Here is a 27,327-nt window from a genome sequence, read left to right as displayed (position 1 = left end):
ATAAAATAATACATTATAACAAAATAATCAAGTTATATTTAAAACCTGCTTTAACAACATTATTCGTCAAGCAAAGTTTTTGACATTCCAAATGTTTTTAGTCTGAAAAAATCTCTCCACTCTGTGCAGTTCTAATTTGTACAGAATGTTATATAATATACTGAAGTAACATAAGAAATACTTTTAGCCGAACCCCTCAAACATCTTTTTGGCAGCACTATTTCGTACTTTCTTAAATTGTGTTTATTTCCAGGACATCCGTTTTCTCACGAGCACGGGCCTCTTAGACCTTAGAGCTAAATTCTGTCAAAAACACGAGTGACTCCAGCATGCCAGATTAAAACTGTTCAAATGTAATAAAAATAGAGAGTAGTAATAAAGTAAGGACATGAACTGAAGCAGGGAGAAATAATGGGTAAACTGTTAAAAGTGGGAGGCAGACTGTGATAACCCAAATGTGAAATTTGAACTCGACACAAATTTGGAAAAAGACATTCAAACTATGAATGTGCATTGTAACTAGGGGTAGCTTGGCCACTTTTTCATGTCGAACACTAATGCCAATACTGCAACCGAGTATCTGCTAAAACCGATGTCAATCCAATACCAATATTTTCCCTCTCTTAAACAACGAAGCTGTAAATAATATTTTGTCTGGATGTGCTTAACCTAGCTATTTAAATATCATCATGCTCAAACTATGAAACAATTATTCTACTCCCCCAAAGGAAGACATACATCGTCCACACTATGACTCAGTAATGCAATACTGCTTTTTTTATCCAAACTTTTTGACACAAAGAACTTTTAGCAGCATTTTTGATTGGTCAGCACAATTTAAACATTCAAAATGAAATTCAATGTGCAACTTTCTGTGAAAGTTTCAACACTCAGTGCCTATATCTTAATGACATGGCACAAAAGAAGTTGCAATGTACACCATAACCTATAACCTAACATAAAAATAATTGCATTTCCAGTATAAAATGTACAGTGGAACACAGTTAAGACATGGTATCTTAAGGCACTCAACTGAAATTGTAGGCTATTAGATCTAATATCAAGTTAGCTGCATTAATAACTCCAGACAGCTGACATGATGACCGCGCTGCTGGTCTCACTCATGTTTCATCTGTCTCGTGACTAGGGCTGTCAAAATTGACCAAACATGACGAATACATAGATTAAGTTCGAATTAGGCCTGGGTAATGTTTAAAAATAATTAGCACGATATTGTCTAGTTTAAAAATTGCGATTACTGATAATATCGCTGCCCCCCCCACACACACACAAAAAAAAAATACACACGGTCCATTTCAGTCTATGTGCTTTTTTTTTAAATATTAACTATTTTAATAAAAACCTATTTTATTTTTTAAATCTGTTTTTAGAGAACTACTTCATCTGTCATTATAATAAATGTTCCTGTAAACACTGTAAACACACTTTCAGGAGCTTCCTCTTGTGTGCTAAAAGACCTGCTGGAGGAACTTCAGACTGCAAGTGGTTTTCAAAGCCACATTCACAGGCTTCCCACATAAAAAACAAGCCGTTAGCTTATTTTAGCTTGTTGGTAGTTGCTCAATGCTAACTTTCAGTCAATTTAGCTTTTTTTTTAACTGCAGCAAATCCCTTTGAGGCGAGCTGAAGCTCCAGAGCATTCATTTTCTATTTCATGCACGTAGAGTAAATTGAGGGGAATCCGTGTTGTAAAGCTAGCATTACAGTGCGTAGCAGAGAGAAATAACACAGGCAGCTTCTTAACAAACCTCTCTCTCTTTCTCTCAGTGCGAAACTGACTACTCTCTCTCTCTCTCCTCCACCCCCTGTGAAACTGACTACACGTGTGTGAGCCTGCACACTTCTTAAACATGAACGCCAGTTTCCCAACATATTATTCAAGCTGTTTAACAGTAAATTAGTCTTAAAGTTTCTAAATGGGGCTTTTTAGATCACTCGGAGTTCAGATCACTCTCTTCGCAGCCGAGGTTGTGAACTCATTACCACATGGTTGCTGATGAATTATTTTCATGTTGCTCCTCTGGACCTACATTTCATTTTAAATCATGAAATTGATGTTGTGTGACCTCTTCCCGTTATGCAGTGCATTCATTAACACTAGATGCTAATGGAAACTCATTGTTTTCTAGAGGTGTTTTTTCCCTCTTCAGTGAACACTGTGCCAACGTTTAGTTTGTTAGAGAAGACCTAACATCGGCATAGCCTTCAGTTCTGCTAAAACATAAAATTGGTGTTTTACTGAATTGCCGGCTTGTGTCTTCCTGTGATGAAACACAATGAACACCTATACGAACAGTGATTCCAGTATTTGATTACAGGCACCTCAAATGGTTAACTGATTACTCGCGTACCACTACACATCCCTAGTCCAAATCCAGACATGAGCATCGGGTTCAGATAAATAACTCAAGCTCTAAGAGAGAGAGAGACAGGATAGTGAAGGATGGGTTTGTGCTCACCAGTCCACAGGGCACACCATTATAGAGCATTTACAACTATACAACAGGGATATCATCTCCCCACACGTTCATATGTCCCTTTAATTTAACGGTTAAGTGCTTTGCCCTTGAAGGCTGAGTAGCAGTTTTAACTGCTGCCCTTGAGGGGTGATAGGTGAGAAATTAAAACTCATGTTCAATAATAATGCTTCAGCAATCCATATACAAACTAACACAACAACATATGCAAACACATGCTCCTTATATGTAATTGTAGCAAAGTCATTCCAACATTCTCTTTACACACACAAACACACCCATGTATAAACATAATGCAACATTAGCACCAGTGCACACACACCATTAGTATCACAGCCCTGCCGCTGGCTGGGTCTCTGCGAGACACATCAGCAGAATCAGCAGGACCGACCTTGAATTCCCACAACTCCAGCTCAGTGGCTAATTTCATTTAGAGGAAGAGGGAGACATCTCACTTCTGCATTACCCAAGGCTAATAACCACTGCATCACTAAAGCCAGTTCAAAACTAAGAGTTCCAGCTTTAGAAGGACCGCAGACTGACTTTTGAAAAGTTTCAGATAAAGTTCGTTTACAACGAACCACTATTCACTAGTTTCACTGAGAAAATAAACCTGTTAACAGCAATTAGATCTTCATTAAAAGCAGCAATGCCTGATTCATAGGCTAATAGTTTACTAATGCCTTTAAAACAATTTGTGTTAAATTTATTTCGTCTCCAGAGACTACTAATGGGTGCGTGTAGTGTAGATCAATAACGCTAAAAGCCACAGGCAAGTTAAGCAGTAAGTTTACTCAAGCCAATTAATATTTCATTATGCCTCCCTTATCGGCATTCAATATCTCACTGAAACCAACAGCAAGTTTAGTTTCTCAGTGACATCTGAGTAAAGCCAGTCATACTGGACAAACTGGGGTGTAATGCTTTAGCATTTGAGTGACAGCACTGCCATCCTGTAATGCCAGAGCAGTTACTGTATTATTTACTGATCTGGTTGTGCAAGAAGCCTGGAAACTGTGGGCTAATGGCCTAGAAACAGGCTTGTTCATAAGAACTAATGAAGTTGCACACTGAAGCATCAGTATGACATTCTACAAGCAAGTCTGAATGTAGCTCAGGCCTTGAGAGAGGGACAAAAAGGGAGTGTATTAACTCAAATATAGGTTTGTGTGTGCTCTGCTTAGCTCCTTGTGTGCTGGGAATGGGATTATGGAGTAAGTTTTACGAATTTAGATACTTTCTCTGAGCCAAAGACAGCTAGACAGAAAGAAAGAGAGAGAGAGATAGATGGCAGTGACCTACAGCAAGGGCATCCATAATCCCATATATCCTAACCTTAAGGAAGCATCTATATACAGTATGCAGCTATGTATGTTAGTGTGTGTGCATTTACCTTATAAAAATCAGTGTTTCCTCATAGAAATTTTTTATTAGTGGAGGACATTGGTCATTGAAGGAGGGGTGGTTATTGAAGGAGCAATGGGGTAGAGGGGATGGTACAAGCTAATGAAATATAGCTGTTTTGATTATGGACACAATATGGCATTAAAGTTATAATTTATCATGCTTCTAGCTCTGGTTGGGCAGAGGGGCTCAGAAAAAACTAAGCATGTTAGTGGCTCAGCGATGGCTAAGAACTACAAATACTACAGCATACAGATTTGCACTCTCGAATATAATATACAGGTGTCATTTTAGCATCAGTAAGCTGGAACCAAGCCTATGCTGTGGTGTGTGGTATGTTTGGCCTGCTAACTAAGCTTGAGTTTGCTTAGCCAAAATGCTACAGAAACATTAAACAAAAGGTTCAACTTTGGCTTTCTGTCACTCCAACACCAGTCACTCAATTTTTCGGATTGGTCAACAGACTCGACTCAAAGTGTCAGTGGATGGCTACCAGCCCGGCTAACAGCAACCATAACTCTTTCAACACAGAGAAACGGATAAATAATCACAGAGGACTTTCAGTGTTGGACTTGTCATTATAGATTTATTTTCATGAAGTCTCCAAAAAGACTGGATTACAAAGCGTCTGAATGTGATACAATCGCAACACAGCCCTCACTGAAATGGCTAAACTAACCTGTTTGCTCAAGAAAAGAATAATTGCTGGTGGGACTAGTGGGAAGTGATCCAGATTACTGGGTGGTCTGCCCACTAATTTCAAAGGTAGAGGAAACACTGTACCTTGAAGAGCCAAAAGAAGAATTATATGTAATTCCAAGAATTTTCCCAAATGTTATTCATAATTCTATAAACAATGCTATTCAGAGTGTTTTGATGTGAAATTTAGAGAAATTTACCAACTCTGATTTCTTTACAGTGGTGGAATAAACATGAACCAGTGGTCACAATATCTACAATGCAGATTAGGCACGGGCAGTATAATGATATTTATTGTATCTTGCTAAATTACGTCACTGTCGTTTTCTTGACCTATCCTGGATACCATCAAAACTCACAGCAACTGCATATTTCATTACAGAGAGAGCATAATTAGCCCTGTTTAACTGGATTTAGTGCCGCTCAGTATGTGAAAGTAGATTTTGCACAACTGCTTTAGGCCAAAACCTTATCTCAAAACTACTGTAAAACAGTGCAGACTCCAGGCTCCAGGCTCTCCATTCATAGCCTCTTAATGTACAAACTTTCTTTGAGGCAAAGAACTCAAAAACTCAATCACTCAGTTACAATCACTGTAAACAATTCTGACTCTGTAAGTTTCTCTCTAATGTAATATTTCACATCAAACCACTCTGATTTTGTTTACATTTTATGATTTTATTATGCAGAAACTTTGAAAAATTGGTGGACTTCCCCTTTAAAGTCCAATAAGTCTTTAAAACTGTAAATGTATGAGCATGCAGAAGAGTACCTCTAGTAAGGGTTATGTAGCGGTCAAATGAGGTTTAAGCTACTCTTTCTATCTCACTCTCTCTCTCTCACACACTCTCTCTCTCACACACACACCCTCCCTCACACACACACATACAAACAAGTCATAACAGGATATTCCTCCCTCACGGACACTTATGCTTCCTCTTCCACAATTCAGTGCCCAGTGATTACTTAACATCTGTATGACTCTATACAAATTCAACACGGTCAATAATTACATAGCCTCACAAAAACACACTCCCATTGACACACACAGACACCATGTCCTTCCTGCACAGAATCCCTCAGAGACAATTCTCTTCCTGTAAGACTCTGTGGCCACTTTCACCTCATCTGTCTAGTGGCATGTCTCAATCTAACAATAAAATCTAGAGAGTAAAAGTTATACTACTCATTTCTCACAGTAACCACAGCCAAATGATGTTGATGCTTCAATAAAATGACTACAGGGCTTCATTTATACTGTGCAGTACACTATTAGGGTTATATAGCAGCCGGATGGGACCAGAGACACTTTTTATTTGTCTCTTCCCTCTCCCTGTTTCTCCCTCATAATTAGGCCTAGGTGATATGGCAAAATATGACATCACAATACTTTATTAACTATATCACAATACACATTATGTACCTCAAAAATGTGTTTTTTCGAGGTTTGTGAACACATTATATACCTCAAAAATTAGTTTTTTTCGAGGTTTGTGAACACATTATGTTCCAATGTGTTAACAGCTAAACAGTAGTGTTAAAAATGAAATGACTGCTATGAAAATCTATGACAGTGGTATTATTTAAATCAAGTTTGTAAAGGAACAGGAGGAAAAATCTAACTAATTAACAAAACTAAACTCACTAAAAATCTAAATAGTTAACAAAAATTATATAATGCCAAGATCCAGAAGAAATCCAACAATTTAATTTTAGCTGTGCGTGGGGTTCCCTTTTAATTTTAAGCCTTTTTCACAGTAGATAAAAAAAATGTGATTACGGCCTGTTTTGGAGGTCTCTCAGTTCTTGCTTTATGTATGTTTTTCCTTCAGTAATGTTATATTTGGAAGTAAATGTGCATGATTTACAATTCCAGAAGTGAACAATTCCAGAAGTAATTGAGTCAATATTTATAACATACATATATACCGTATTTATTTATTTATCCACTGTGGCTGTCTTTGTGGTGTAAATAGTTTTACAGCAGGGGGTTCTCGATTGTCCTAGTTAATCTGATAACAGAGTTATAGGGAAAATCTTTTATTTGATATATTAATTAAAAATATCCAAATAATTTCCCACGGGCGCAATGGGTGCTGGGGGCCTTTTCTCATTTTTCACAGTGTTGTTACTATTCAGTTTGTACAGTTCCTTTACACTGGTTGTTGTTTATAGGCTTTCTATAATTGGTATAATTAACTCCATCTCCAACTTGCAGTTGTTCAGTGTAGAAGTACTGACAATACCCACAATATACTCAGAAATGTATAGTCTAATGAAATGTATCATAATTATGATAACACACTGTCATGTTGCCAACTCCACTTTCGATATACAGCTTACTCACTTGCTCACCTACCCTTTGTCTCTGTTATACAGTACAGTGATGAATTGCCATATCACTTTCCCTGCAGGATGTTAATCTATAAAGCTGCTAAACACAAACACACAACACACACACATAAACCTGTGCACATTTCCATTTCCTTTTTCTTTCTCTCTTATCTCTCTCTACTGAGTGAAGCACTATGAAACGGTATTAATTTTGGACGAACAGAAGATAAGACAGCTTTGAAGCAGTGATACTGAGGCATGCGTGTCTGTGTAACTGTTATGCAAAGGCTGAATTGCTCACTGACATGGGAGGATATTTCAATCATCCCCTATGCAGCATCCTTTGCACCCACACACACCCTTCCCCAGCCTACTAGAGTGTGCGTATGTGTGTGTGTTGCAAAGTCCTCAAGAGCTAGCTAGTTAGCAGAGAGTTACTGCAGAGTTTGCAATTTAGCCACAACAGATAAAGACTATGAAGTTACTGTACTGCGCTGTACCTGCGAGGCTTTACTGCAGAGAACACCGCACATACGAGTGTGAGTGTATCATGAATCTGCTGTGCCAAAGGAAGTTAGTGCCGCCAAACGTCCTCTGCCCTTATGACTGCCCAGTGTGAGAGTGTCAACATGTATTACGCCCACCTCACTGAACTGTGTGTGTTTGCAAGTGTGTGTGCTATGTAGAGTCTCCAAAGTAATTCCTAAAGCAGAGTGACAAACAGTTCCACAAATACACTGAGTGCTATAAATATTTCAAGTATATATTCATGAATAAAATCATACCATTTGATAGCATTGTGAATTCTTGATTTAGGTTCAGCAGCTATATAATAATACTGCATGTATTATTCAGCTTCTCTGAAGTAAGCAGAATGACAAACATCTTCCATAACAACATTTTGACTGCTTGAAATATGCTATTTCATATTTCTTTCATTTCATTGATCGCAGTAGGAACAAAACCTTGTGTCTCCAAAATGGTGATTTTACAGGAGAAGGAAAACCTTTTTTTTCTGAAAGTTAAAAGAAATTTTTCAAGTCATTTTGCAGCACTTCTATTGGTCCATTTAGCATGACATTTTAACACATCGTAAAGGGCAGCTGGCATATTCAAATTATGCAATAAATAATGTCTTCCCATGATGAAATTCAATGAATGCATGAATACTGATTTTACTATTCGAATACTTGCTTCAAACGGTTATCCTAGTACTCAGGTACCCGTACACATCCCTGTTATCATTCTCCCCAACATTATTTATTTATTTCCTCATTATTACTGTAGACTTTAAAAGAAATATTAAGTTATACACTGACAAAATGTCTGTTGTACATCTGGTGTGTTTTGTTATTGTATCATATCGTATTGTGATGCTGGTACTGTCATACTTATCGTATCATCAAGCTGCTGCTAATACCCAGCCCTAACTGCAACCACCAAAGATTTGAAGACAAGAATGTAATCTCAAAATAGCAGATTTATACCAAAACACTGCATTGTGGCTTTGAATAATGTACATGTTTGAAGCAAGTAAGCAAACTGTGTTTGCTAAAACTCAGAGTTTCCACACCTACAAAGTACTATCTCCCTCTCTTATACACATAAACACACACACCATGGTGGAAAGCCCCCTCCATGCCACCATAAAGCTGTCAACTTAGTGCTCAACACCTCTGCCTTTCTCACACTGAACTCCTCTGATCTTAAACCCTGTGCACCTGGTGGCCCTGAACCTTCTATGGGAATCTGGAACTAACCAATCTAGAACTAAATCTGTACACAAACATTTATTATAAAAGTATAAACTTTTAATATCTTCAAGAAATTAATATTGTAACAAAAAAGATCCAAAGATATCCTGACATAGTGCCTAAGCACAAAATATGCATCCCTATATATTATAGTCAGCACAACAATAGCTTTGTCTGCTATTTTAAAGATTCCTATTGACATTAAAATGGAAAAAAAGAGTCAGAAATAAGATTAAATAGTGTCCATCAATGGCATGATTAGTTTCCAGTCCTCCTCAAGCATTTCTGTATATTCTGAAGAACAGGAAGCCTCCATTTCCTTGCACAATGCACCATTACAGTCACTGACCACTGCCTCCAGATTGAAAGGTCCAAGCATTTTCATTCTCAGTTTAGCCAAGTCAAGAGACATGATTCTTTTAGTCCAGGATTGTCAGTGTCTGGTATGGTTCATAGACAGGAATTTCAGGTAGCAGCCAACTGAAAGCCATCAGTGATGGAACTGGGCTGTTTCTAGCACAAAGATCAAATGCACTCTTACAGCGTTGTGAAGCAGGTGTCTGGTTTAATATAGATTTCCTCCACTGATGTCTTCAACAGCTCACTTGGTAAACTCATTTCTGAATCCTCTGATATTTATCATGGTGATTTGTGATCTCAGGGTAAGTTGACATGGCAACAACCAAGATGATGGATAGGATGTGTCCGAGCAAGTGTAACTTTTTTGCAATGGTCAAAAGGATTCAAAGTTATTTGTGGAAACACTCATAAGCCGAGAAGAGAAGCTCTCCATGCTACATTCACTTTTCCAAAATAGAAAGTGGCTTGCCCAGCCTTGCCCATTCTGTGAGGTACGAAAGATATATTACTTGCACTTGAAGACATTCTACCTGTTTTCTGTGTTTTGTCACAGGTGGAGCTGAATCTCCAAAAGCAGCTCAAACTGAGTTAAGCCAAGGTCACACCAGACTGTCACCTTGCTATTTGTTAATGCATAAAAAAAAATATTGTTAACTCTATTTATTAAAGCATAAATTGTAGAATTACATGTCTTTCGATCACGTTGTAAACATTGGATGAGACTACTTCCCAAAAGAAATGCTCCTCAATGCACCAATAATTCAGCCAAACAATTTTCCCTCAACTGAATTGAGTTCAACTTCAGTGGAAAAGCTCTGCTCGTCATGTGTCCCATTTCATGAGGTAAGAAAACCAAAAAAGAGGGTGGGTAAACTGAACTGGAGAGCCAATGTGGGGATGTACAGCAGGACAGATTTGTTTGCATTTGTGATTAAAAAGGGCTCAGCGCCAGAATAAACATTAATATACTGACATATAGGTTTGCTTAACAACTTTGAGAAATAGATAATGAGTACCCCTTGCCACTGTAGCTTGATGATTTTGTTGAGTTTTAATACCATGAGGTCCAAAAGCCCACTAGTTAAAATGCTTCTGCATTTTGCACTTCTTTCTTATCTAATACAAAAGTACAATTTTTTAAAATATTTTCATGAATTTCAGAATTTCTCAGTATTTTATATTTCATGCTCACGATCACATGGATTCCACAAGTTTGTGCAAAAGACTCTGATGAGCAGAACCAGTGTACCTGAGAGTCGTCTAAACATGTACTTGGAAGTGGAAGGAGTAAGACTCAAAAAAACCTGACCTTGTTGTGCAGAGGCTTGAACATGGTTATGTCACAAATGTACTTAAAATTTAATTTAAAAAGTACAGAATCTTAAATATTTCTTATTCATTTTATTTGTCATAAATCTTCATTGTTTATTTGTAGGTTTGAATGAAAAAATTGGAATTTGTTCCAGAATTTTGGACTCTCTCTCTATAAGGCTATGTATAGTTTTATTTTTCATTATTTGGTCTATTGCTTGATTAATTGCCAAAATACACAGTAAATTACTCAATTACTCAACTAGTATAATTGGCAGTCCTAAACTTGTTTATTTTTGAACAAAATAACTGGATCACAAAAACATTTAAAGGGTACTTGTTTTTGGTAAAACATCTGTACATTTATCAACAAGTATACTCTGTAATGTACAGAGCAGTGTGGAAGGATGAACTTCCATGCTGGACTGAACTGTGTGGCCTATAGTTTGAAGTGAGAGATCAAGATGTTATGGGACAGACTGTCCCTGTGCCTGATTAAAATTCACCTTGAGACTGCATCGACAGCCCTGCCTCCCTCTAAGAGAATGTTTGGCTGTTGTTTCTAATGAGCAAAGTGGAAACAAAGGCCATACACTACTCCATTTCAGAGTGGCCGCATGGGGAGCAACTGCCAAAACGCATCTGGCTTATATTATTCACCTCCCCAAGTCCCAGACAAGACAAGCGCTGACCAGACAGAGCAAGAGAGAACGAAAGCGAGAGAGAAAGGGAAACGGACAGGCACAGTTTTATTGCCTTCATCTATACCAGATAATAAGATGAAACTAATTCATAGTTTCCAAGTTATTTTGATAATGGCATCTGTAATAATAAGAGGGCTTAGTTTTATTGGCTGAGCACTGAAATGTACAGTACAGCAGAGAGCAAACAGATCGCATCTCCACAACCATCTTGACTTTTGAGCTGCATCATTGGACGCTCAGTTCTGCACTGCTTATATAACAAGTAGTGGGTTGATATAAGGAATAATGTACACTAAAAATACTGAAGATATAGTCATGTACTCATACATACATACATACATACATACATACATCATCTAAACCGCTTATCCTTCTGGGTCGCGGTGGGGTGCTGGAGCCTATCCCAGCTGTCACTTAGGGGCAATTCAGCATGTCCAATTGGCCTGACTGCATGTTTTTGGACCGTGGGAGGAAACCGGAGTACCCAGAGGAAACCCACGCAGACACGGGGAGAACATGCAAACTCCACACAGAAACGACCCTGGTCGCCCGGCCGGGAATCGAACCCAGGCCATTCTTGCTGTGAGGCGACAGCGCTACCCACTGCACCACCGTGCCGCCATATGCTACTCAGACTGTATATAACATACCCCCAACATACCTTATACAGCTAGAGTATTGTATTTACAAACATCATTCCCCAAAAAGTTGGCACTGTATGAAGAAATGCAAATAATAGAAACAGTAAGACCAGAAAGAAGTCATTTGTAAATCCACTTGATCCTGTATTTAAACAAAAAACAGTATAATGACAAGTCAGTGAGTAATTTAAGACTAGAAACAACAAAAAAATCAAAAACACATCCTAAACAGGTGATGCAAACATAACGGTGTATGAAAGGAGCGTAATTTACAAGCAAGGAGGGGTCAAGGCTTGCCACTTTGCCAAAAAATGTGTCAGTAAATAATCCAAGAATTTAAGAACAATGGGCCTCGTTTACCAACCATTCTTAACAAGACATTTCTTCTTAAAACCCACTTATGCAGTTTTCACAAAGATTCTGATATTCACCAATATTTCTTATTTGGGATTTGTTCTAAGAATAGAATCTACACACACTCAAGAGCACAAAGGTGCGAACAATTCTGCAGTTTAAGAACACATCATAAATCTGACGCAGACTTTTTCTTCAGACCTTTCTCAAGAACAAATTTAAGAAAAAACATAGGAAGATATTGGTGAATGTTCCAATGTTTCTCAAAAAGAGACTGCAAGGATTTGGCAAGACCAAAATCCACAATGAAATGCTTGTGACCTTTGATCCCTCAAATGGCACAGCATTAAAATCCAACATGCTTCTGTGATGGATTATACCACACAGGCTCAGGAATACTTTGACAAACCTTTTGCTCATGTCACACAAACTGATGCACTGTTCAAACATGTATTTCCATCTAGCACGTCAACCTTTCAGACTGTGTATGGAAATATTATACATCATGTTTCTGGACCAAAGAAGAAAAGGACCATCCCAACTATTACCAGTGTAGTAAGTTCAAAAGCCAGGGTTGGTCATGGTATGGGGGTGTATTAGTGCCCATGGCATGAGTAATTTGCACATTTAAAGGCAAAGCATCATTAACCCCTTAAAATTGCAGGCTTATTCCATTCTAAGGCATACTATTCAGTAACTACAGTGACTTTAATGCAAACTGGCTGAGCTATTCTTAGGTTATAAAACTGTGTAATAAAACTTTGGGCTCACCAGTGGGCCCTGGCCATTTAAGCGATCAACGCTGAAAGAGGCATACATACCTGCCTGAATTTGAGATCTGCTTTTTTGGAATTGCAGGCATCAAATTTTGAATAACTGGTATTTTTAGTATATTGAAAACAAAAACAAAGTTTATCAGATAGCACAACAACTGGTGTTTTTTATGTGTACTGTTTTTAATTTAATACAGGTCAAACAGAATTTACTAATCAGCACCTTCTGATTTTATTAGCATTTTATATATTATCTCACCTTTTTTGGAACTGAGGTTTGTAGTAGGCTAAACTTATATTAACTTTGTAGACAGCACAATTCACAAGAAAGTTCAAAAACTTTTCAGAAGGCATTGCTGATGTTTATCTTGTAGTAAACACAGATAAAGGTGTGAGAAACTACACGATGAGAAATCTTATAAGCAGGAGCACACCCACCTACTAACTGTAAGTTTGTAATTACATACACACATATATCACAACTACACACCACATACAGAGGCTCAAAAAAAGAAAAACCACAGGGCTACGCAAGCGGAGAAGCACAAACAAGCACACGCAAGCACCCTATGTGTGATGAGTTTCTCACGGTTGTCCCATCAAAAACAAAGAGAGCTGTGAAAACGAGGCTGTTCTTTTACCACTGCAACCACAACAGCCATAGCTGCAGTCTCTCCGCGTTACATCAAGGCCAAAGTCAACAACGCAGCAACACACATGCAAGTGCAAGTGACCTCCCAAACACATCATATACAGCTGTCTAAAAGTACAGAGGTAATTATAAACACTTTGTATATAGAAAAGTGTTACTGATATGTTATGACCAGTATTATCACATGAATCAACAGAACTTTTGTGTGTGTGTGTGTGTGTGTGTGTTGTGAAAAAGGATAAGTTTCCAGCAGTGCAGTCAGAGCCACAAACACCTCCCTTGGGAAGCAAATGGATCAATTCTGTCTGGCCAAAGATCAAGCCTAAACTATCCAAAGCACTTACAACAAACACTGCAACGTATACAGAATCTCTCTCACCCTTTCTCTATCATTACATCCTCAAAAAATATTACGTGCTACAAAAAGACCTATAATGTTTTTGCTAAACAAATACGCAAGTGGTTGCATTTGATTCAGGTGCTGCATCATAGAACAGGATGGGGTACAAGACTATTGCTATTTCCCAAAGGTATACTGAACAGTAATTCTAACAGTTTAGTGAATAGGATGCAGCATATTCTAAGGATGTACATTCTGACAAATTTTAATATTCAATATTCCATAAGAGTTAATGAATCGATTTTTTAAATATAAAATACAAAACCATATATAGCAATTAGCCTAGTTAGTGATACAGCCCATCTCAGACTTCTCAGTCATGGCCTTATCAATCCATTTTTGACAACAAACTCACGTTAAGTTTAATACATGCTTACATTCAAATACTAGCAAACTTGGCACATTTTACAGCTTTGTTAAAAAATAAATTGTCATTTTGTTCTGCATATTTTCTCCAACTTCCTATAATGAAATGCAAAAAACAATCAAATAGTGATTTCAGTATTTGAATAACGGCATGGATAACAGAACACTTGAGTACCTGTTAGCGCTGGACATCCTAGCTTTTAACTAATGAAGTATGAGTCAAATCAATTGGTTTAGAAGTACTAGTGATGTGCTGTTCACAAACAACACATCACTAGTTCTTCACACATACCCAGTATTTTCACAAGTACCAACACACATACCTAGTACTTGATGGTAACACTTGACTTGAACCCTTATGCATAACATTGACATAAACATGCAATGGCAGACATCATAAGCTGTCATGAGTTGCGATGAGATATTACTGAACATACACATAGGGCATCTGCCATGAAATGTTTAAGGCATGGTTATGTCAGAGTTATGTACGGAAGTTCATGTAAAGTGTTACTGAAGAGTTTTTAAGTATTTTGTATTAAAACTTTTGCTGACTGTCCATTCTGCAATACAAAGTGGAAAGGTAAGAGATACTAATGGGTGGGAAAACATGATGACGTGTTCAGCGGTATCTATATTGGCTCCCAAGATGACCATAACGAAAGAGATGTTTTTTGTTTAAATTTGGTGATGGTTACAAAGTAGCATAAAAGGTTTAAGCTTTATATGGTGTACAGTGCCATTCCATTACTTCTTGGTACTAGAAAACTGTGCAGCATGTTAATGTTTTGCATGTTAACATGGTAAAATCTTATTCTTTTAAGATTAGTACGCAGTATATACCTTTGTGTTTGATGTACCATTTGGACACAGCATAAGTTCAAAGCTGTTCTATATCAAACACATCAAACCACATGGTGGAGAGTCTGATTAACAAAACGTCTTGCTTGCATCCAAAAAAAGGAAAGCTATATAACTATATGTAAAATGGAAAACTAGCAGTACAGCTCAGCGGCTAAACATTAGTCTCTGTATACTTACAGCAAAAAGAAAAACCACAAAAAAATCACAGGGCTCAAAGTGCAGTAAGTGAATACCAGACGTGTGCACACACACACACACACACAAACACATAAACACACACACTCTCACTCTAATTTCAGAATAGTCACTCAATTAGGAGCACTCCATCTGGAAGAACCAGGACACCTAAAATAAGTGAGCATACATATAATTCAGGATATAACACCATCTTTCAATCAAGGCCAAATTATACTCATACATATACACATACACACTGGCCACATGTGTGACCGCACCACATCAGAAAACCAAAACTGAAACGACCGTAAGTGTTTCAACATTGTCCTAAATTGAACATGTTTTTGGTGATGTCTAGTCTACGAAGGAAAGAGAAGACATACAGTGTGTCTCTCTTTCTACCACACGCTCACACACGCACTCTCAGAGCAGGCTCTCAGTGGGTCTGGACTGAAACACAGGACTGCAGCTTCTTTGTCTTCCCTATGACCACTGCTTGTAACATCTCTGACCTAGGCCTGACACAATTACTACATAATCAATCATTCGAGCTGATTATATAAGTCCCAGGGAACACAGCATAAATGTTGACAATATCTGTAAAATGCTAAAATTAAACATCCAGTAATGTTTGAATGAAAATGAAAGTTAGAAATATAATAAAACACAGCTTATCAGACCTAACTGAGCACTGTCTGTGCATGGTCTTGATGAGTAAGCATGATTGACAGCCTCAGTCTAACACTCCCAGCCTGTTACGTCATTAAAGCAGAACTAAACCCAAGAGCGCAAGGAGAGATGAGTGAAACGGGCACTACATATGCAGGTCATGTTGTATATTATCCCAGCTGTGTTCATGACTCACTAAAGACATTATCTGTCTTTTATATTAATCTAAATTCATTTAAATATGTGTATAACTGATGATGCCCTACATGCCAAATTTGATTTTCTGCAGGGCAAAAAGGAGACATTTTTGAGACGTATTTTATTCACCCTCTGATTGAACTTCCACAGGCAAAATGAACTTACTTGAACAATCATTATTGTCTGTGGCTATGGCATGGCAACAGCCAAGCGAAAAGATTAATTTTGTCCCAGCAACTAGAACTTTCTGACAAATGCCCAAAGAATTACTTTGTCTTCTGCTTGTTCATGAGTAGAACTACCAACTCTGAAAGCAGTTCAAACTGAGTTAAAGACATCTTTCCTGTCTGCAAACATGCTTATAAAGTTTCAGCTACTGAATGATGTGGTGAAACTCTTTGTTCTCTTTTTACTTTTCCAAAATGGAAAGTACCTTGCCTGATGTCACCCATTTTCCGGGGAGCCAATGATATCTTTGTGGAACTGGATATATTTGGCCTCCTGTTCATTCTGTGATGACATCTCAGGTAAGGTTTGCTTCTAATGAATCTTCCATGCAGATCATAAAATGGTGCACCACCTTCCTACAGGTCCTTCGCTGTCATATAGAGGTTTAGCTTTGCCTGTTTGGCCAGTATAAGAGTAGTTCTTTCTAGAGCTGGGCGATGGTAACAATGTAATATCACAATACTTCAAGAAGATGACAGACGATAAGTCAAGACATTTATCTTTCCTTACATCTGATTGGAACAGATAAGACAAGTTGGAAAAGAAAGTAGGGCATTTAAAAAAATACTGTCAAATACTTACTCTAGTGACTTGTTTTCAACATTTAACATTCTAGGGTGCACTAAATCTAGCTGAGAATAACTAAAAAAAAGGTTAGCCAGTACATGACTAGCAAACACAGCTTTGAACAGCTGTACACACATAAAATCATAATATTTTTCATTAAAACACAAAAAGTTTCCTTAATTGCTGAAAATGTGTGTTACTCAATGGGTCTAACTGCTCACCATGTGGCCATGAGGGACAAGGATGCAGTCATACTTTCTGAATACTGAAGATCTGAATACTTCTTTTAATAAATAATTAATAAATATTTCTTTTTAATAGAGTGGTTCATATAGACCTACAAAAACAAATTAATACTATTAACATATACTTAATTACTTAAAAGGTCAGTATACTGATACAGGCTTGTTTTGGCAGTAGCCATTACAGCTTCCTACATTTTACATACAACTCTGTAAGTGAGAATAGTTATTACGTTTAAAGTATTTTTAAAGGCTTGTGGTTAAGTATAGACACGTTTTTGAGCTGTGAGCATGTGAATGCTTTTTGAATGGCTCTATAGAAGAGTGGTTAAGTCACTTGCTTTGTACATGTGAGAGCAGAGTTCTCCCTAAGGCAAACACACCTCTACTCTAATGTTAAACACGGCTCCCAAATCTACTAACAATTGAATTATGTCATTCTTGTGCTGTGCTCGTGCAATGTCATTTGATCTGTTCTGTCACAGTGGCACTTAACAATGTGCTTATCGTATTGCAGTGACATTTAACATTAATTGTGCAGCCCTACTAACACATTAGATCAGCTAAACAGCCTATTTGGCAGTTAGGCTTGTACTATAGTGGTTACATAGAGTAAACAAAAAGACAATAAAATTGTTAATCATACTGTTGTGTATCTGCACTCTATGACATCCTGTGTAAAGTGCAGCTGTTGTGTGTTGCACCTGAACACAAGATATTTCTTGGGCTGCCAACCTTTACCCCAGCCTGACAGCAGTGAAAAACAACAGGCCTGCTCAATTGCCCTAATGTAATTAAATAAACATGTGTATGACATCTTCAATGTGATTTCAAAACCCTAGTTTTTATATTTTTCCACCATTTAAAAAAGGCCAACAGCCATTTAAACTGAAGATTTTGGAGTGTGCCTCTGGGAATTTTGCCCATTCATCCAGAAGAGCATTTGTGAGATCAGACACCGAAGTTGGATGAGAGGGCCTGGTTTGCAATCTCATCCAAAAGTTCATCCCAAAGGTGTTTGATGGGGTTGATGTCAGGGCTCTGTGTGGGCCAATTAAGTTATTTCACACCAAACTCACCCAACCATGCCTTTATGGAGCTCGCTTTGTGCACAGTGCCACAGTCATGGTGGAACAGGAAAGGACCTTCGCCAAACTGCTGCCACAAAGTTGGAAGCATATAATTGTATGAATAGCCAAGCCCAAACCCTGAAAAATAGCCCCAGACCATTATCCCTCCTCCACCAAACTTCACTGTTGGCACTATGCATTCCAAAGGTAGCATTCTTCTGGCAAACCCAGATTCATCCATCAGACTACTAGATAGTGGAACGTGATTCATCATTCCAGAGAACACCTTTCCACTGAGTCCAGTGACAGCACGTCTTACATCACTTTGTGTCCTGGCCTTGCTTTGTGCACTGGGGCACAGTCATGCTGGAACAGAAAATGTCCTTCTCCAAACTGTTCCTACAAAGTTGGAAGCATACAATTGTCCAAAATGGCTTGGTATGCTGAAGCATTAATATTTCCCATCACTGGAAATAAGGGGCCTAGGCCACCCCTGAAAAAACAACCCCATAGCATTATTACTCCTCCACCAAACTAAACAGTCAACACAATGCAGTCAGGCAGGTAGCGTTCAAATAGAGAAGCATGATTTGTCACTCCACAGAATATGTTTCCACTCCATAGTCCAGTGCTGGCATGCTTTACACCATTCCATCCGACGCCTAGCACTGTGCTTGTAGATGTAAGGCTTGCATGCAGCTGCTCAGCCATAAAAATCCCATGCCATGAAGCTCCCAGTGCACAGTTTTTGTCCTAAGGTTAATCCCAGAGGAGGTTTTGTTTGGAACCCTGCAGTTATTGAGTCAGCAGAGCGTTAGCGACTTTTATGCACTATGCGCCTCAGCACTCGTCGACCCCGCTCTGTAACTTTACATGGTTTGCCAATTTGTGGCTGTGTTGCTGTGTTCCTAAACACTTCCACTTTTTAGTAATACCACTCACAATTGATCATGGAATATCTTGGAGGCAAGAAATTTCGCAAACTGATATGTTGCAATGGTGGCATCCTTTTACAGTACCACGCTCGATTTCAGTGAGCTCTTTAGAACGACCCATTCTTTTACAAATGTTTGTACAGGCAGGCTGCTAGGTGCTTGATTTTATACACCTGTGGCAATGGGACTGAATGGAACACCCGAATTTAATGATTAAGAGGTGTCTCCCATTGCTTTTGTCCATAAAGTGTATGAGGGTTTCTTACATCTGTGACAATATGCATAAATGCAGTGAAAGAGTACAGACATTCTCCAGTAGCATAAGCATTCTTTTAACCCTCCAATTTTGTTGCGCAGAACAGCAGTGCCTAATAGCAAGGGCACACGCACATGCACTAGCCTTGACCTCAAGAGACCTTGGTGTGTTTGTGTGTGCATGTATGTTTCTGAGGGTATCTTTGCAGTAACTACACAAGGTGAGATAAACAGGCCCAAAACATTTTTATACAGCCCATGAGTAACTAATATACTTCACAAATTACTTAACATATGCAAAAAACACACAGATCATCTATATCCAGTCATGTCTCAAACACAAAACATGTTTCCATTATTTTTAAGCATTCTTATTTAGAAAACATTCTAAATAAAAATAAAAAACCCTGAACTTTTATACACAGTTTTAGGCAAAACAATATAGCACCCACAGTGAAATTAGTTGATTTTTATAGTAAAAGGAGTGAATACAACTTCTGCAGCACATTATTTTTAAAAATTACATCTGCAAATATTAATCCACAGTTAACTTAAAAAATTGGAAAAAAATAGTAATTGTGGCAAGGTTTGAACATCCTTCCTGTTGTAAAGTCCCAGAACTTTGGCCTTGTCAGGGTTGGTTAAGCATTATGAACAGTCTATGCAGCTGGCTGAGGAACTGAAAATGAAGCTAAAATATATGGCCAAAAGTATGTGGACATCTGACCATCACACCTATAAGAGCTTGTTGGACATTTTATTCCAAAACCATAAGCAGTGATAAAAAGTCCCTTTGTGGTGATAACAGCCTCCACTCTTCTGGGAATCTTTCCACAAGATTTTGTAAGATGTCTGTGAGAATTTGTGTCCATTCAGTCAATTTGTGAGGTCAGGCACTGGTTCACAATAAACATTCCAGTTCATCCCAAAGGTGTTCAGTGAGGCTGAGGTCAGCGCTCTGTGCAGGCCACTGGAGGTCCTCCACACCAAACTTGTCAAACCATGTCTTAATGGAGCACACTTTGTGCACAGGGCCACAGTCATGCTGGAACAGGACAGGACCTTCGACACACTGCTGCCACAAAGTTGGAGGCATATAATTGTATAAATAGCCAAGCCCAAACCCTGAAGAACAGCCCCAGACCATTATCCCTCCTCCACCAAACTTTACTGGTGGCACTATGCATTCCAGAGATAGCATTCTCCTGGCAAACCCAGATTGTCCATCAGAATAACAGATAGTGAAGTGTGATTGAGTCCAGTGACAACACGCCTTACACCACTCCAGCCAACACTTGGCATTACATGCAATGATCTTAGGCTTGTTTTGCAGCTGCTCGGCCATGGAAACCTATTTCAATAAGCTCCCAACACAAAGTTCTTGTGCTTATGTTGCTTCTAAAGGCAGTTTGGACTCTGTAGTGAATGAAGCAACAGAGATTTTTACATGCTGCCCACTTCAGCACTCAGCAGCCCCACTCTGTGAGTTTGCGTGGTCTACCGCTTTGTGGCCAAGGTACTGTTGCTTCACAAAAATAGCACTTACAGTTGACCAGGGCAGATCAAGCAAGGCAGAACTGTCACTAACTGGCCTGCAGCAAAGGTGGCATCCTATGACAGTGCCAAAGTCACTGAGCTCTTCAGTATGACCCATTCTACTGCTGCTGTTTTTCTGTGGAGATTGCATTGCTATGTGACTGATTTCATACACTTTTTAGCAGTGGTTGTGGCTGAAACACCTAAACTCAATATTCAGGACTGTACGCAAATATTTGGCCATATAGTGTAAATGCTGCCTACAAAGAGAGAGGCTATAAAAAGATATCTAAACACTTCCAGCTCACAATCTATGTTGTCTGAAATGTCATTAAGAAATGCCAGTCAGGAGGAACTGTGTCAAGGCAAGATCTGATATAGATAGAACTTCTCATATGCTGGCTACCAAGGCAAAGCAAAACTCCCCATGTGACAGCAATCTGCAGGAAGGTGGTGCACCATTCAACTGTGAAACACTACATGCACAAACATGATGTGCATTAAAGAGTCATCAGAGGGAAACCATACCAGAGACCTCATCACAAAAGTCAACGTTTTAGGTATGCAAAACAACCTCTACATAAGCCAAAAGCATTTTGAAAACAAGTGCTATGGACTGATAAAGCAAAAAAAAAAACTCTTTGGCCACAATCAATCAAGATATGTATGTAGAAAAAAAGAACAGCATTTGTTAAAAAAAGATCACCTGGCAAACTGTTAAGTATTGGGGTGGATCTATTATGCTTTTGGAATGGATTCCAAAAATATCAGCTGGAATTCTAGAAGCAAAAGTGACAGAGTTAGTTAAGAAACTGAAGCTGAAAAGAGGCTGGCTTCTAAGTCTCCTGGCTTGAACATTATTAGAAATCTGTGGGTATATCTTAAACATATTGTGCATGCAGGACAGACCAAGATTATTTCAGATCTAGAAGCATTCTGTGCACTAGAATGGGTGAATTTTAACTGGCTGCAAAAGTGTTCACAAACTCAGTTTGCTGCAGAGCTTGTGTTTGTGTGGTTTTTTTTTTACTTCAAAAATCAACAACATATGTAATTTGGCCAGGGTGCTCAAACTTCCTACAACTGTATAATACATATGTGCATGTATGTGACCCAATATCCTGATATTGCATTAAAAAAAACCTCTGTGTTTGTGTATGTGTATACTCTCACCTGTGTCCTGTCTGAACTGGTGCATGGACTGCAGGTCTATAACATAGGGTGCGAGCTGGGGGTCTACTTGGCCCAGAATAACGGTCCCACGTGCATCGCCCTTTAAAACGTTCTCAATGTGGTGGCACACAGCTGCACTGTACGGTCTCCAGCGCCCATGTTCATTCAGCCACTCCCACACAACCACACGGGCCATGCTCTGAGAGGGGTAACCCAGGCCCCCTCCGACCGACACCAGCACTCCTGAACCAGGCCGAGCCATTTCTACACCTCCACACAAGAGCAGCGGACACCTCCTCCTGCAACAGCTGAGAAAAGACAAGTGCCTGGGAAGCAGTCTCTCAGGTGTGGACAAAAACTAGCTTTCTAGGTTCTTCTGATGCTGTCAGACTTGATGGATCATAGAATCAGGGCACAAAAGTCTAAAAAAGACACTTTGGGAGAAGATATTTTGTTTACAAAGACAAAAGAATACACAGGAACTTAGCGACATTGTTGTCAGAAGGGGTCAAGGGGTCTAGAAGGTCAATGCTTGGAGCTCTCTTTGATGGACAGAGACTGACTGCTCTGTCCTCTTCACATTTAGAGTCTGTGGAGACAGTGAAGCTTGATCTGCGCCAAAACATTAGAGTCTGTGTTCTTTCCTAATGAAACAGCCATCGCAGACCAACGTGACGTCTTTGTATCTTGGCCTCTCCAGCAAAATTAGGAGAGCAAAATCATACACAGGAGTGCCTCTTCAACGACTGCGTCAGTCAGTCCACAGGTCGCCTCACTTAGGCCCTGTTGTAGATCTTCAAGCATAGCAGGAAGCAGATAGCCTTCAAAGACGATAATGGTATTCTCTGCTTTTTGAGCTTCAGCAGCCTGTCCTGAATCTAAACAGAGAGTGTAGACAGAGAACAATAGTCAGATAAGAACAATTACCAAAAAAAAACAAAAAAACACAAAGCATATGTTAAAGCCAGCCATAAGCATTGCTGAACTAGCTGCGGTCTGACCCCTATATCAAGGGGCGAGATAAAGAGAGATATAATAAAGAAAACAGCAAGACATTATTTTAGATCATCTTGTTTTTTAAATTGTTGAGATGTAAGCCACGTCACTCAGAGTGGTTTGATGTGAAATGGTGCATCATACAGAAATACACCCACTCAGTATTCTATACAATGGAGGTGACAGGAACCAGTGCTTGCTACACTGCAAAGATAGACATTCTATTTGCTATCCCAAATGTATTATCGATTTACTATCTGACACGTTCCATATGTAATATTGAAAACAGTAAAACAGTGGTAAATCTGAAGAAAAAGTTCTTTGGCTACTACTTTGCCTTACAATGCCCTGCATGTACCCCTCAACCATGAACTGATTTTTTTAAAAAATATGTTTTAGAATAAATTTCTCAAAACTGTCATGATACAATGACTCAGGCATCAGGCAATGTATATGTAATCATTTCATGTATTAAAAAAAAATCTGTGAGGTAGCTTTTACAGGCATAAAACGCTTTGGACGTCTGGTTCATATCACTACTGTTGTAACTAATTCTGATTAGGTAATTTTCTCTAAAACGGGGCAATTCACAACAAACCACTCTGAAGGACTTTTTTATACACGTTAACCATTTAATTACGCAGATAATTTGAAAGTACGGTGAAATTCCCCTTTAATATATTCAATTTTGTAATCCAAGCTCTGGAAATAAAGCATCCGCATTTAACTGAGAGAGAGAGAGAGAGAGAGAGAGAGAGAGAGAGAGAGAGAGAGAGAGAGAGAGGGGGAGAGAGAGAGATGTCTCCAGAACGCTGGCCTGTATAACAGAGTACTCATACAGAGATCACAGATCCAATCTTTGTTCTTATCAGCTGAGTTTGTGCGGTTGAGAAAAGCCCTGTGGTGCGTAAAGGGAAAAATGATCAAACGCTGTTCTGACTGACTGTCTGTTCCACTGCTTCTCCTACATTACGCAGATCGACCAGATCACACACTACATCGTCTGGCCTCGTTTCGAGGTCAACACGCATGAAGCAGAATTCCCCGCTCTCTAATTCTGCGATTCAATGCCATTTGCATTTCCACCATCTCAAATTCAATCAGTGGGGCTGAAAACACACTACCGATCAAATGAAAAAGGAGAGAGAAGCGGGTTTCTGATACCTCCAACCCAGTACACATCACACAATCTGCCCCACACATCTGTGCATCTGCTTGAGACCGAGTCGCTGTGTGTATGTGAGCTCAGATACGCGCTCGCTCAGTTACAACTCACAAAACGAACTACGAAAACGAGCTCTTCTTTTCCAGCTGGGACCAGGACCTTTTTCTTACTCCTTTCCTCTTTTTGCTCCCTCCTCCTCTCCGTTTTAATAGTGTTTTAATCAGAAACGTAATCCCATCCGTAGCGCTTAGCCGGACCCTCATCTTGCAGCCTTCGCCTCAGAATTGTTCATCGCTTTCAAGTAGCTCGTTTAAACCAAACCAGACGGCGTTATTAGCCGACCAGAAACGGAGCGGAGTAGCTTCGCTCGGCGTGAATCTCCAAGAACGCCTGAAATAAGGAGCCGCGGCTAGCCTGAGTATGTAGCCTCACCGCGGGCTTCAGGCTGGACGCATTTTAGTTGTCGTAGCCGAATCTTTTAGCTGAATCTTTCAGTTTTTTGCCAGTAAATATTAAAAGAGCTCATCTCACCCGTGAGGTCGAAGGGAAAAAATATCACCGTTCCCTTGACGACAGGCGCCAGTCGCGCGCAGAGATGTTTGAATCCAGAAAAGGCTCGTGCAGAGACTCCTCCAGCAGACAAATGAGCGCACTGTATCCAATGTATGATAGTCTAAATGAACATTATCACGAAGAGAAGGTTATGTGTCTTGAATACGTGTCAGATATCATTTATATTAGCTTATGCTCGCTCTGTCGTCTGTGAGCCTGTATGATGAGGCTGTTGCTTCAGGCTCTGCCATCACTAGCGCGTAATGTTTTCGCCCACCCGAAATCCGACACGTCCCGCCCCTCCTGTAGTACGATTGGATAGTGCTTGTGAGTATGAAGAATTAGCCAATCCTGATGCAAGAGGCAACAAAGTGCTAGCCAATCCCAGCGCAGGACAGGCGGGATTTGTCGGAATACGGGTGCGACTCGCCAGCGCGGAAAGAACGACGAACTGAGAAAGAACATCCGATTAACGCGATTTTCCACGCGGAGCGAGTTCATCTCTCACCAGAATTTCACTACCATGCTTCTCCTTTTGTTAAACTAAGCCAAGTAAAAACACACCAGTGCCAGAAGTCTCTTAAAAGATGAAGAAGAGAGGAAATGTACGATCTTGCAGCATCGGGTCAATACATGGCGCACCTGTGAGGTACCTGACGAACATAATCTGGTCCTGTGATTGAAAAGCTATTTAGAATCTATAATACTAAGTAATTTTATAATCACCAGCTATGAAAACTGAAGGAATTGAAAATAGAATTTGGTTAAAACACTAGGTAATAAATGAATACTTAAGTAATAAGAGGTTGAGCTGTCCTTTGTTTTCAGAGCCACTACTTTCTTCTTATGGAATGTTGTTAACCCTTTACGGCATGAACTCTACCTGAAAAATGTTTTCATGTTTTTTTTTTAATTGATAATGGTATCAGTAGTATAATGGGGTACATTGAATTATGTTGCCATCTGGCAACAATGCTGACAGTGGACCTGTAATCTGCAATTCATACAATGTGAGTAAACCAACACACTGCTACAGGACATTGTCATAGATTCATCATTCATGCAAGAAAAGAAAAAAAAAACAAAAAACAAATGCATTTTGGCCATATATGCATAAATGTTTTAAGAATACAAAAAAGCATGTAAATAATTATACGTTATTCCGTCCAAAGGCACCTCACAAGATCTATGCTGATTTCAATTAATGAAAAAAAATCCACAGATTCTGTTTAATTTTTTTCTTGCAGATGTTTTGTAGAAAAATTACTTTGAAAGAGCTCAGCCCCTGCTCAGGAGGGCCTCTGATCGGATAAAAGTATAGCATATGACACATAAAGGTTTTAATTTCCAAAAGCGTACGGAAAAAATATACTTTCATATTGTAGTTGGCCAAAACACTAAAAAAAATTCAATTTAATTCAATTTGAGGCACAGATCTGGGAAAGAGTAAAAAAATTCTGCAGATTAAAAGGTCCTGAAGAACAAAGTAGCTTAAATAAAAGGAATTCTGAACCACTAAGTTCTGAATCATCTTCCTATAGCTGGCCACCAGTCAAACTGAGTAAACGGAGAGATGTATTTAAGTTATGGAAGTGAACAAGAACCTGGAGGTCACTTGGACAGTTTTGTGTGGAGATGGGAGAACCAGAAAGACAATCATGTTTGCAGCACTCTCTCAAACACTTTAGACGGAAGCACTCTTCTCCAAAAGACAAATGATAGCTCACATGACCATGAACCTAAAGGACTCTTAGGCACCTAAAGGACTCTCAGGCAATGAAAATAGGTCTGGTCTGATGAAACCAAGATTTAACTCTCTGGCTTGAATACCAAGTGTTACATCTGGAGGAAACCAGGCGTAGCTTATAATCTAGCTAATTCCAGCCTTGGCATCATCATGTTGTAGGGTTGTTTTTCAGGAGCAGGGGCTAGAAGCCTTGTCAGGATTGAGGGAAAGATGGACAGATCAGCAATACTACTAAGCATATAAGCAAATAAGCAATATTAGTAGAATAGCTTTCCTTCATCTCCAAAATATTAGAAAGTTAGGAAATGCACTGTGGCTACAGAATATAGAAAACTACTTCACACATTTATTACCTCAAAGATGTAGTAATGCCCTGCTGTCTGCATGTTCCAGCAAAAGCCTAAACAAGCTTCAGTTAGTTCAGAATGCTACAAACAGAGTGCTTACAAGAAGTAGCAAGTTTGACCACATCAGTCCAGTACACTCTCCGTCAAGCTTCATCCTTATTTCTTTCTCAGCCCTCCAATCACTGCACAGCAACTGGTGCTATCCGCCATTGTTCCAAGCCTTCAGTTTGTTATCAGCACACCAGTGTTTGAATTTGAAGCTCCAGCTGTGGTTAAAAGTTGTAACTGAATACTTTTAAAGTGAAATTCCATCCCACAGAATATGATGATATCTACCTGTCCATAGGCTAAAATGG

At 39.1% G+C, this 27,327-nt stretch overlaps 1 protein-coding gene across 1 annotated transcript in view; it reads right to left on the bottom strand.

The window, feature by feature from the left end:
* Positions 1–25,134, bottom strand: part of dtx1 (deltex 1, E3 ubiquitin ligase) — a 55,024-nt gene extending 29,890 nt beyond the window's left edge. The window contains 2 exon segments of the mRNA XM_036578905.1: positions 22,165–23,042; positions 24,857–25,134. Coding sequence (XP_036434798.1) covers positions 22,165–22,426 — 262 coding nt within the window. The 5' untranslated portion in view covers positions 22,427–23,042; positions 24,857–25,134.
* Positions 25,135–27,327: the final 2,193 nt, after the last annotated feature.

The sequence above is a fragment of the Colossoma macropomum genome, unplaced genomic scaffold (genome assembly GCF_904425465.1).
Source record: "Colossoma macropomum unplaced genomic scaffold, Colossoma_macropomum, whole genome shotgun sequence".
NCBI classification, from domain to species: Eukaryota; Metazoa; Chordata; class Actinopteri; order Characiformes; family Serrasalmidae; genus Colossoma; species Colossoma macropomum.
The sequence above is the reverse complement of the archived record's forward strand: the minus strand, read 5'-3'. Positions and strand labels throughout refer to the sequence as shown.